At 33.7% G+C, this 13022-nt stretch overlaps 1 protein-coding gene across 1 annotated transcript in view; it reads left to right on the forward strand.

Annotated features, from left to right (window-relative positions):
• LOC111140884 (LDL receptor related protein 1B) overlaps positions 1–13022 on the forward strand; it is a 1957146-nt gene that overhangs the window by 1677127 nt on the left and 266997 nt on the right. Inside the window, exons 54-56 of the mRNA XM_022493131.1 lie at positions 3091–3213; positions 7245–7385; positions 8516–8703. Of these exons, the coding sequence (XP_022348839.1) occupies positions 3091–3213; positions 7245–7385; positions 8516–8703 (452 nt within the window). The remainder of the gene's footprint in view (positions 1–3090; positions 3214–7244; positions 7386–8515; positions 8704–13022) is intronic.

Genomic DNA, 13022 nt, shown 5'->3' on the forward strand with positions numbered 1-13022 from the left:
ATCCGGTGGACACCTTTGGAGGTCAGATGATTTATTAAGTTTCTGACTCTTGGTCACCTCAGGAAGTTTTCACCGAATTGCTCAATAGTAAAAATTTAGATAAATTTCCTTTGCATGATCAAGAAAATGAAGGAGCTGAATATTTGAATGCAGGTCCCAAGGTCACTTAGGGTATCTGTTGAGGGGAGCAATTTATCAGAAACAGTGCTATGAATTCTTCTCATTAAAGTGAATTCTGCCAGTCATATCTCCAATGACCTGTCTTCAGGTCTTTAAAACTGTATTTGAAGCCATAATGGAGGTGTATGTGTATGTGGGTATGTATATGGGAGTTGGAGCATAGTTAACATGGAGGAGAAAAAAGAAAACTTTGAGGCAGGCCTATGTCCACAGAACTTATGCTAGAGTAGAATAATTCACTTTGATCTTGAGACTGATATATGTGTCTGTAAAGGTCAATGGGGCTACTGAGGGCTACATAATAAAGGATTATGCATCAATTCAGGGATCCAGATGGTCCCAGTATACTGTTGCTATTGTAGCAAGTTAACACTCTGAGAGGCATATTAGCACTATTGGACCACATGGGTGCTATTAAGTAAATTATGCTAAAATACAACAAATTGTACTCAAGTGACCTGAAAGCGTTAATGCCAAATAAGCCTCTGTTGCTTATGTTTTAAAAAATAATTCATCTGTTAGAACTGGCATAATTCACTTTGAGTTATGTAAGCTGTCATACAGTTCAAAGTTAGAGGAATTAGTAGTAATTGCATTTTACTTTGATAATAATGGGCAGTTTTTAAAGCTCTTCCAACATGGCTTCCACATCATTTTTGAAAATAATTTTGTTGAAAATAAATTATACTTGATTAAATCCAAAGAATCATTTCTGTTTTGCTTACTCATGTCTCCATTCTTGTCATTGTTAACTTTAAAGCAGAGATTTCCTTTTTGGAATATGGGGAAGTCTGGGGCTAGGGAGATGATAGACTTGTTTTTTTTTTTTTTTTTTTTTTAATTTCTTTTTTAAATTTCTTTTCAGTGTTCCAGAATCATTGTTTATGCACCACACCCAGTGCTCCATGCAATACATGCCCTCCATAATACCCAACACCAGGCTCACCCAATCTCCCACCCCTCTCCCCTCCAAAACCCTCAGATTGCTTCTCAGAGTCCACAGTTTCTCATGGTTCATCTCCCCCTCCAATTTCCCCCAACTCCCTTCTCTTCTCCATCTCCCCATGTCCTCCATGTTATTCATTATGCTCCACAAATAGGCGAAACCATATAATAATTGACTGTCTCTGCTTGATTTATTTCACTCAGCATAATCTCCTCCAGTCCCATCCATGTTGATACAAAAGTTGGGTATTCATCCTTTCTGATGGAGGCATAATACTCCACAGTATATATGGACCGTATCTTCCTTAGCTGAGAGACTTGTAAAAAAAAAATCATTATCCTCTAAGTGTCAGAACAAAGTATAGAAAAGATACTGGGTCATCACAAAGAAATAATATATAAAAAAGAGTAGAAGTGTCATGGAAGGATTTCAAGAAACCGTAGTAACATCTGAGTCATATTGAACAAAGAGAAGAAAGAGAAAGGTGTTCTAGGTAAAGGGAAGTCCATAGTAGGACATGGAAGGAGGAGGTTGAAGGCCTGTAAACTTTTTCAAGTGTTCATTATATGCCAATTATTTTGGTAGGTGCTTTTATTTACATTATTGAATTCCTCCAGTATCTCGGTGAAATGTTTTTAGGATCTGCCAAAAATAATTGATACATAGATAAGAATTTAAATAACACCTAGGAATTTTTTGAGTACCTGAAATGAGCTGATCTGCTTCAAATATCTTATCCCGTTCTTCCAAGAAATTTCTCTGATAGATTTTATTATCCCATTAAATGGATAAAGAAACATGCAACAGGAAGGTAAATACCTTCCTCAGGATACAAATCATAAATAGCAAAGTGACTTTTTGCAAAATCTTCCTCTTTCTGGTGTACTATAATGGCATATATCAGATTATTTTTTATTTTACTTAAAAATGAGATGTAATTGATGTATAACATTGTATTAGTTTTAGGTGTACAACATAATGATGTTATATGTAATATTATGCAGTGATTACCACAGTAAGTTTAGTTACCATCTATTATATAGCTGATTATTTTTACATTCGAAATATCCCAAATCTTGAGTCCTAACAGAGCATTTATCCTTTAAATATATGACAAGGTAATTGAAAATATTTAAAAATGATCTCTTCAAAACATTACTGATTCTATGCATATTAAAGTTTATTCACTCTGCATAAGTTACCAGCTTCTGAACTTTTGCTGAAAGCAATTGTATTTTTTGGTCAAACACTTTCCAACTTGCTTAGGATCCTTGCTACAGCACTACTGTCATGGATCAGGATTCCAAAAGAATGGATATTCCATTTTGTGCATAGGTATTTCAAATTTTATGTGATACTTAATGCTTGGGCTTATCACACCATAGATTTTATTTAACCCAAAAGCTTTATTTTCATTTTAGAGGTAATAACTTTCTTAGCTTTTTTGATGTTTTCTTTTCACTTCCATCATGACCATTATTAGCACTTGGTAGTCTTTTCAGTTTCAGTTTTCACAAAGAAGCAAGGTGGTTTTTTTTTGTTTGTTTGTTTTTGTTTTGTTTTTTTTTAATCACTTTACTGGTATTACTACAGACATGAAGAGAGGAAAAAACCCAGCCACATTATTACAGTTGAGTGATTTTTTTTTTAATTCATCCTTCAGCAAACTGACAAATTGCTAAGGGGCCTGAAATTTCAGGGTCACTGTGGAATTGTTGACTGTATTACTACTGAAACTTTGAATTACATTCATATATTTCATATATAAATATATGTATGTTAACATATATTATGAATTTATATATATGGTCATATATATTATGAATGGAATATTGGGCAAACTTTTCTTTCTCTAAATAACTATGAATTATTGAGAATAACAGCATACATCCCCTAAACTCTTCAGGTGGGAGAAGATAAAATAGGTACTCATCTAACTTTATTCTTTGTGATATCTTTCTTAGCCCCCAATAATACATGTGATGAAAATGCTTTCATGTGTCATAATAAAGTGTGTATCCCCAAGCAATTTGTCTGTGACCATGATGATGACTGTGGAGATGGCTCTGATGAGTCACTGCAGTGTGGTAAGTATATACGGACTTTTCATGCAAGAGATTCTCAGGCTGAGTAGTGGTCTTTTAAGATAACTCAAGAAATATAGAAATAGGGACGCCTGGGTGGCTTAACCAGTTAAGCATCAGGCTCTCTGCTCAGGGAGAGTCTGCTTCTTATTCTCACTCTCCCTCTGTTCTCTCTCTCACTCTCTCAAATAAATAAATAAAATCTTTAAAAAAAAAAGAAATATAGAAATAAATGATGAAGATAACTCATAATGTCATTAAGGGCATGTTAACATAGTTATTCATAGAAGTATCACAATAACCTCTTTACATTCTAGCATAGTTACACATTGATTTGAAGAGCATGCCTACTTGTGGTGTGTTCTTATTAGGAACCACATGGGGAAATGGTTAGAAAAATATCTTTGATTGAAACTACTTTAAACTTTAAAGACAATATATGGCTACCTAGTACATTCTTTTAGCCAAATCAAATATTTGAGTGAGGAAAAAAGTTAAGAGAATTCACAATTATCAGAGAAACTGCATACTTAACATTTTTCTTTCACCTTAACGGTTTACATGTGCACTTATTTGTTAAAATTAAGTTTTATTATGATGAAATGTATCTTGTCATTGCATATATATTTATCTGACCATCACCTGTGTAATGTATATGCAAATACATATGTAACTTTTGTAGTGAAAATCATTAAAAATTCCTAGTTGAAATTGAAGTCTTACATGAACCTAGCATTTTTTGTTAAAAAACCTCAAAATCCTTAAATGCATACATGAATAAATATAAAATGAAAAGCCATAAAATCCATATATAATCATAAAAGGCAGTCGATTTAGTGCCCTCTGTTGTCCTTCCTGTGTTGTGTCTACAGCCTTGGTCTTTGATAGTAATCTCTTTGAAATCAGTGGATACCATGTTTTATGCTCATCTCACCATAAAGTCATGGATTCAGTGTGATATTTTACAAGGTACATCATAACTCAAGATGTAAATCTGAAGTAGAGTTATATCTGATTGAATATCTTCCCTCTGCTAGACACTTATTCAGTTGATATGGAGATGAATGAGATAGAGATCCCACTAGAAGAATTTGCAGACAAACAGGAAAATCAAATAGAATAATAGCACACATTGTCAGATGGGACTAAGAATCACAATAGATGGGATCAGAGCTGAGAGAATAATTTTTGAAGCACTAAAGAACAGAAGTAGGGAATGTTAAAGAAAGTCATATTTAGATGGTAGATAAAATGACACAATGGTTAAAAGCACAGACCCTGGAGGCAGATGGCCTGGGTTTAGATCCTGGCTCTACTGCTTACTATCTGTGTGACCTTTGAAGTTATTTCACCTTTCTGTCCCTAAATTCCTCATCTGTAAAAAATATATATAGTAACATTTTAACTCTTAGAGCTGTTAAGAGAATTAAATGAATTAATATTTGTGAAGTGCTTAGAACAGTTCTGGACACATAGAAAGTTCTATGTATGTCTACAAATGCCTACAAATTCACATCAGTGAAGAATAGCAATTTGTCTTTTGTGAGGTAAATTGAAATTAGAAAGTTGAAACTGGATTCTAAAAAGTCTGAAATACAGTGTAAAGAATTTGTAGTTAATTATTTTAGCTCTCAGTTGCCAACACACCTTTGAAACTGAGAATGCCACAGTCAAAATATGTTTCAGACCCATCTTTTTCAGCAGAGTGGATGAAATATTGCCCTGGGAGAGGGGAGCCATTAGGTGAAAATAAGCTAGATAAAAGATTATTGCAATAGTTATGTTGATTAATGAGGTGATGGGAAGCCAGGGCAGAAATGTTGGAATGGAAAGAACAGAATGGGTCAGAATTCATTTACAGTCAGATGTGGAGGATAAAGGAAAGTTTCCAGGTTGGATCACTTGGTGGATGGTGTTAACATCATTAATGAGATTTGGAACATGGGAGGTTAAGGGCCACGTTTTGCTGGTGTAGGAGAAGAGAAATTTTAAAAAGAATTAATTTTGGATGTTTTGAATATGAGTGTTAATCAGATAATCAACATGAAGCTATACAGTGAGTGTTTGAAAATTTAATTCTAGAGACCAGAAGTATGATCAGGACAAATAAGATTAATTTGGTGACCATAGGCATAAAGCTGATATTCAAAAATGACAAAAAAGGAGAACACCTAACACTGTAGAAAGGAAAAGAGGAGAACAATAGGCTGAAGATTGAAGTTGGGGCTTCACCCACAATATTTTAGGATGAAACAGGAGATGCCTTCTTCATACAGAAGGAAGGATACAAGGGAACAACAGAAACAAAATAAGACAGATGCCACGGGAGCGAGTTGTAAAAATTAAACCAGGCAGTTATTTACAAGCTAGTGGGCTCAACAACATCAAATGCTACAGGAAAGTGAAATAGGAGTCCGAGGCTCCTTTGAATTTGATGCTTGTCACTTGGTATTTGTTAGCTCTGAGAGGAATTTCAGAAGGTAGAAGTTGTAGAAATGAATGTGAATGATTTGAGGATGAACTGGAGATAAATAAGGGAATGCTGGGTAGGGTTGTATGGAAGGAGAATCATGTGTAGTTAAGAGTTATGTGGTTGGTTTTTTGTTTTCTTTCTAAAGATTTTTATTTATTAGAGAGAGAGTGAGCGAGAGACACAGAGAGAGAGAGGGGGGGGGCACATGAGCAGGGGGAAGGGAGGAGTGAGAGAGAGAATCCTTAAGCAGACTCTCCCTGCTGAGCATGGAGCCCTACGCGGGTGGGCGAGGCGGGCCGAGAGGTGTTTGATACAGAATCCTGAGTTCATGAGTTGAGCCAAAATCAAGAATAGGCAGCTTAAGTGACTGAGCTACCCAGGCACCCCAGATGGATTTTTATTGTTACTGGGCTGGGAGAAACTTGAATGTAATGTACCTCTTGACTGAGAATGAACTAGTGCAGGGCAGAGAGGAAGAAAGACTGGCGAAACTGTAGGTACTTTAGAACTTTGTAGTTTTGCTATTCAGTATGATAAAAATCTCAATTATATAATCATTGTTGAATTATTTTTGATTGGAATTTTATTTGTTAATTAACATGCAGATCTTATTCCCTCTCTTCAAAAGTAGAATATTTACCAGATTTACCCGAAAGTTGCTAATAGAAATGACAGTTTTATTGTTAACAAACTTAGCAAAAATTCAATCTAAAACTCATAATAGTCAAAATCAAATGAGTTTTACTTACAAACAGGCATAGATATGATCATTAAAAATTGACGGGTTGGTACTGTGATTTGAATAAAGCTTTTTAATGCCTCTAAGTATCAATACATAGGATAATTATAATAGTTCTGTGCTTATTGCTTTATAAATTGGCTTTTTTTTTTTTCATTTTAACAATGTCTTTACGCTTTCAATGCTGCTTCCAAACATAAACACGGCATTACAGCTTCTGAGAATTATCATTATAACTTGGAATCACTTCATCCATATGTTCTGGTACTGTACCTAACCAAGCTTAGTCTTGAAAAACATTAAGAGCTTTATTCTTGTTTTCTTTTTTTAAAAAAATTTATTTATTTATTTATTTGACAGAGAGCTAGAGAGCACAAGTAGGCAGAGAGGCAAGCAGAGGGAGAGGGAGCCTGATGTGGGACTTGATCCCAGTACCCTGAGATCATGACCTGAGCCGAAGGCAGCTGCTTAAGTGACTGAGCCACCCAGGTGCTCTGCTTTTTTCTTGTTTTCTATTCAAAGGGAATTCTTTAGGATATAGATAATAGGGGAACAGAGATAGTATCCTTGAGTATTGCATTTTGTTTCCTCTTCCAGAAGCAATAAGATTGCCTTGTTTTTTATTTTATTTCCTAGGCCTTAATCCTACTTCTCAACCACAAATATTTCTTGCAAGTATGACCACTGTCCCTTAAAGGAATAAGAAACATTTCCCGTAGGAGATATGGGTAACTCCCATTGTTAATTAGGTATAGTGAATGTTAGGGAATGCAGATTTAATATTTGTTACATGAATTAGAATGTTTATTTCTTTGTCTCTAGGATACCGACAGTGCAATGCAGAAGAATTTAGTTGTGCTGATGGACGATGTCTCTTAAATACTCAATGGCAGTGTGATGGAGACTTTGATTGCCCTGATCATTCTGATGAAGCACCTTTAAATCCAAAGTGCAAAAGTGCAGGTACAAAAATATATATAATATTATACTTATTCCCAAATTGGTTTTCAATGACAAAACTGTGACTCTGATTTTCACTTCAGTCTAGTATGATATTCAATGAAAAGAAATGCAAATAATTAAGTGTGTGATGTTACAAGTGACACCATGAAAGATCCTAGTAATCAACTCTGTTTTGCAGCAAGTTTTAGAAATTTAAATCTGTGCTAAAATATGAAGATTTTGGGCAGTGAACCTAATGAATCCATCATCTTGACCTCTTCAAAAAAGCCATTTTTCTTAATACTTAATTTTATGTGAAAATAATTTCTTTATATGGACCTATTTGAAAACTCAAACAAAATAAGTTGAGATTTACTGAGAGAAAGCCTGTATCAGTAATACTTGGGCAAAATGAAGTATATTGCATATCATTTAAACAGAAATATATACATACCTATACTTGGTCTATTTATCATTTCACTATTCTAGAGACTGAATACATAGTCATATATTTAAAATAAACCTAATTACCTTTCTCTCATGTACTTTACATGCTAATAGGCTTTCTTTTATCATGTATGATAATGAGTAATGTTCAAGTCATCAGGTTATGAGTAGCTGCAAAACCTAAACTCGTTTTCCATAGCTATATTTGGAACAACTATTATTCACCACAAATGTCCTTTTTATGCCCTGACTTAAAAATGTCAGTGTTATATTTCCAAGAAGAAAAAGAATTTAGGAATATCTACCTATTCTAGATTCGTAATTTTTAGTGACATATAATTTCTCAGAGACCTATGGCTTGAGGAAAATGTCAAACTATCATTATACTTTTGAATTAATTCTTTACAATACAGATGAAGACAGAAATACTTCATTAATTTTACTATAGGTGCTTATTTTGGTTGCTAATTTCAATGGCAAAAGAAGATTTTCAGTAAGTGTTGAACATGAAAGTACAGTTTGCCCTTGATTTTTTTTATATTTTATGTATAAAATACTATACTACAGAGGATTTTATATGTATATATATATTCACTATAATTTTTGACAGATAAGTTATCACATTTGTGAATGTTTTCAGCAATTGTAGTATAAAGCAATGGCATGCTCTTTATGTTCCATTTGTTTTTATTTTTTTTTTCCAGAACAGTCATGCAACAGTTCATTTTTTATGTGCAAAAATGGCAGGTGCATTCCCAGTGGAGGTCTTTGTGACAATAAGGATGACTGTGGCGATGGCTCAGATGAGAGAAACTGCCACATAAATGAATGTTTGAGTAAGAAAGTCAGTGGATGTTCTCAAGATTGTCAGGACCTTCCAGTCAGTTATAAGGTAGGTACTCATCAAAAATAGTAAATCACATGATACATTGGATTTGTGATAATGAATACCATTCAATCAGATATGGCTATAATACTTAGAATGCATCATGATGTCTTTAAGTAAAACTACTTAAATGAAAAGTATCTATACAAGCAATTCATAATAATAATGTGATATAAAAACTGTAAAAATGTACTCAGAAAGACAAAAATGTCAAAGTGTTTTTCAATATATGCTAAATATAAAAGAGAAAATAAAGCAAGGGAAAACCAGTGTTTAGGGAGATATTGCCATGTTAATAGCACACAAATATGTATGCAACTCTTAAGTTCCCATTCCTTCCCTCATTCTTCCTCCCATCTTTGAAGTGAAATGGGCTAATTATTTACCACAACACTGGATAATATGATATTATTCATATAAACAGGAAGAAAAAATAGAATTCATCAATTATTAGGACTGAGTGCAGGTACACTAAAAATAAATCATGCCTAATATCCTAATTGCTTTTTGTTAGCACTATTTTCTTGAAGAGTGTGATTCACTGACAACATTGATTGACAGGAATAGCTTTTGAAAGCATTCCTGTTTCATTATGTTGGAATGGAGGATGCAAATGAGCATAATATTAAATGAAAGCTGTGCATTAGGTTAACACTGCTTATGTAAGTGTGGGAAAATCTCAGGAAGAGCAATTCATTTGAAAGTCAGTGTTTTTAACTGAGCAATAGCTCTGTGTGAATTAGCAATCGGATGTGCTCCTACAAAACACAGAGGCAGTCTAATGCCAGTTAAGACCATTACCGAGATTAGATTTTATTCTACTGTGTTCTGCACTGGGCAGTTAACACCTGGAATACTATGTGCATTAATGGACATGGCATTTTAAGAGGAACCTTGACAAATTGTAGTGTATACAAATTTATGCATCCAGAAGCATAAGGAGTCTGGGACACACGCCATTGGAAGAAGTTTTGCCTGGAGCAAAGACAGCTTATTAACTGAATTCAAATATATGAAATACTGGATTAGGGAACAGACCTAGTCTGAGTTACTTCCAAGGTTGGAATTATGAGTTGGGAAGCGGATTCTGTTCAATATGAGGAAAAGTGTTCTAAAGTACTCTCTTTGCATTGGAATGAGCTGCCTCATTTCTCATTACTAAAAGGGTTAAATTGTAGCTAAATGTCTTTTTTTTTTTATGTTCAGTTAGCCAACATATAGTACACCATTAGTTTTTGATGTAGTGTTCAATTACTAAATGGCTTTCTTTAAAGCATGCTAGAGAAAATATTTCGGTGTTGCAGAGGTATTGTACCTTTTCCCCAGCCAACTTTAACATTCTATGGCAAGCCAGTCCTATCTAGTGGTAAATTTAGCCAAACAACCACTTTGCCATTTGGAATCTCTGAATTTCTGGTATTATGATTAACTTAACTACATTGATAGGATATTATTGTGTATAAATTTAACCAGAGAACTACCATGATTATTTTTCCCTCTGCAAAAACAGAGATAAAAAGTGAAACGTTAAGAAAACTATATTTGTTCAAAAAAAAATTGTCCAAATACTGTATTAAGATTTGGTTAAAATTACATACTTAAAACACACATGTACTCACAAGTGTTGTATTGTAGGTAAAAAGAAACAAGACAAATGAGCCAAAATAACTCTTAATGAGATGAATATGTATCAAGTAATTAATTTTGGCAGTAAATATTTTGAAACCCAATGAAGCAGAAAAAGTATTACCAGTGACTTAGGCACAATCAAAATAGATGTGTTTCCTGAAAAATTAGGGAGTGTGTCATAGAATTATTAGAGATAATTAGTTTAATTACAGTTCCCAGTTTAGAAATAGTTCTTTAGACCTGTGCATATAATATGAAATAAAGAATGTATATATCATAGAATCTGTATCTGCCTATCTACCTAAAGATATTAATTTCAAAGTAGAGCTCTTTATGCTTATCCTGAATGTATTTAAATCTGTTGTAACAACATTGGTGAAATCTAAAAATTATAGAATATAAGGTGGTCACTTTTTGACGTAACATGCAGAATGAAGTGTAATACTTTTTAAATGGTTTCATGTGGGGTGCCTGGGTAGTTCAGTTGGTTATGCATCCAACTCCTGATTTTAGCTCAGGTCATGATCTCAGGGTACTGGAATGGAACACCACATCGGGCTCTGTGCTCAGCAAGGAGTCTGCTCAAGGATTCTCTCTCTCCCTCTCCCTCTGTTACTCCCCCCATTCTCTCTCTCTTTCTCTCTCTCTCTAAAATAAATAAATAAATCTTTAAAAATTAAAATGAAAAAATAAAATGCAATAGAATGCCTGCATATAAGAAGTACCTCGTGCTAAGAAATGCCATGTTTAGAAAACGACTATGGTAGAAATAGGTATCATCCAGAATGCCATGTTAAATCTGTTTTAATTACTTTATAGGACATGTTACACAGAAATACTTATTTATTGATAATTTTTTTTAAAATCAGTGTTTTCACCTTAACTTCTCAGAAAGGAGTCATAGAATGAAGTGAGAATTCTAATTAAAATAGACAACATATTTAATCATTCAGAAAGTCTATATGTATACCTGACAGAATTGATATGAATAGTGTTCTTGAATATGTACACATGTCAAAACTAATGAATAAAATAAAGCATCTATTAGGGAAACAAGAGCAATATAAAAATTCAAGTAGCTAAGACTAGAATCATAAGTGAGAGATTTAAATAAAATTTCAATCCAAATATTTTACATATTGTGCTGAAATTTTACACACACACACACACACACACACATATCTATATTCATGATAATTTGTTGATAAGAAATTGAGTAAAAAGCCTTCTATACAACAAAAGGTATCTATATTTTTGGGGGGAGGATTCAGTTTGTGAGTTTTTCTCTCCATTGAATGGGGAAAACCATCCAATAACCTATTTCTTTTTTTTTTTTTTTAATATTTTACTTATTTGAGAGAGAGAGGCAGTGAGAGAGAGCATGAGCGAGGAGAAGGTCAGAGGGAGAAGCAGACTCCCTGCGGAGCTGGGAGCCCGATGTGGGACTGGATCCCGTCACTCCGGGATCATGACCTGAGCCGAAAGCAGTCGTCCAACCAACTGAGCCACCCAGGCATCCCCAATAAACTATTTCTCATGATATCTGTAGAACATGACAAGAAATCCTCCTCCAGGGACGCCTGGGTGGCTCAGTTGGTTAAGCAGCTGCCTTCGGCTCAGGTCATGATCCCAGCGTCCTGGGATCGAGTCCCACATCGGGCTCCTTGCTCATCAGGGAGCCTGCTTCTCCCTCTGCCTCTGCCTGCCATTCTGTCTGCCTGTGCTTGCTCTCTCTCCAATAAAAAAAAAAGAAAAAAAAGAAAAAGAAAAAAAAAAAAAAGAAATCCTCCTCCAAAATCTGCAATAAAATGAAAATTGCTTACAAAAGCAAGATGTAGATCTTACGGACTGTGAACAATTTGCACGTTTGTTACAAAATAAATATAATGTATCTAACTATTCAAGAGGGAGTAATAACATTTACTTAAATAAAGCAAGGATGTTATTTTGATGTAAAGTATAATTTACCATGTAAAAATAAATGTACCTCTGGGAGAGAAATTAGTTTTAATGTATATATATTAGGAATAAAATAATATTTGCCAAATATCACTTAAAAACCCGCCAAGAAACTTCTCTGAATGCAACAGGAAAAGTTTGAGTACCTGTATTTCTTTCTAGTAGCTGTAGGACCTTATATAAAACTTAATACAAATCAGGACAATTTGAAGCTGTTCTTAATGATGAGAAATATTAAGATGTATTGAATATATATAAATCTCAGTTTCATAAAGATTGTTTTTCTTTATAAATGAAGGTGAAAATTTTTTAAATTTATTTTCTATTAAATGTAGGTGAATCTCTCCTTTTTTATCTTTGAAAATGCAAATAATTATTAGTTTCTTCCATTCAACTTATGAAAGTTAGACTAGTAGGATTTCCCACTGAGGCCTTTGGGTTATTTAGGAACAAAAAAATGTTTTTGTTGGTTATCTTTTAAAAAATCTTCTATTTCAATAAATAATTATTTTAAAAGCTACTGATAACCTTAAACATTCTAATTTTATTTGTTTATAGAAATGTATATTACATTTGGTAACTTCTACCAATTTTACTTTAAGAAATTGATTTTCCATAAATATGTTTTTTATCTAAGCTGTCTCTTTGATATAATAGTTCTATAAGCCTCACATTAGCCATTCAAAGTGATTTCCAGAAATCCCATTAAAACCAGGACACTGTTTATTTCCTTTTAT

Source organism: Enhydra lutris, unplaced genomic scaffold, assembly GCF_002288905.1.
Source record: "Enhydra lutris kenyoni isolate GAN:26980312 unplaced genomic scaffold, ASM228890v2 scaffoldscaffold1, whole genome shotgun sequence".
NCBI classification, from domain to species: Eukaryota; Metazoa; Chordata; class Mammalia; order Carnivora; family Mustelidae; genus Enhydra; species Enhydra lutris.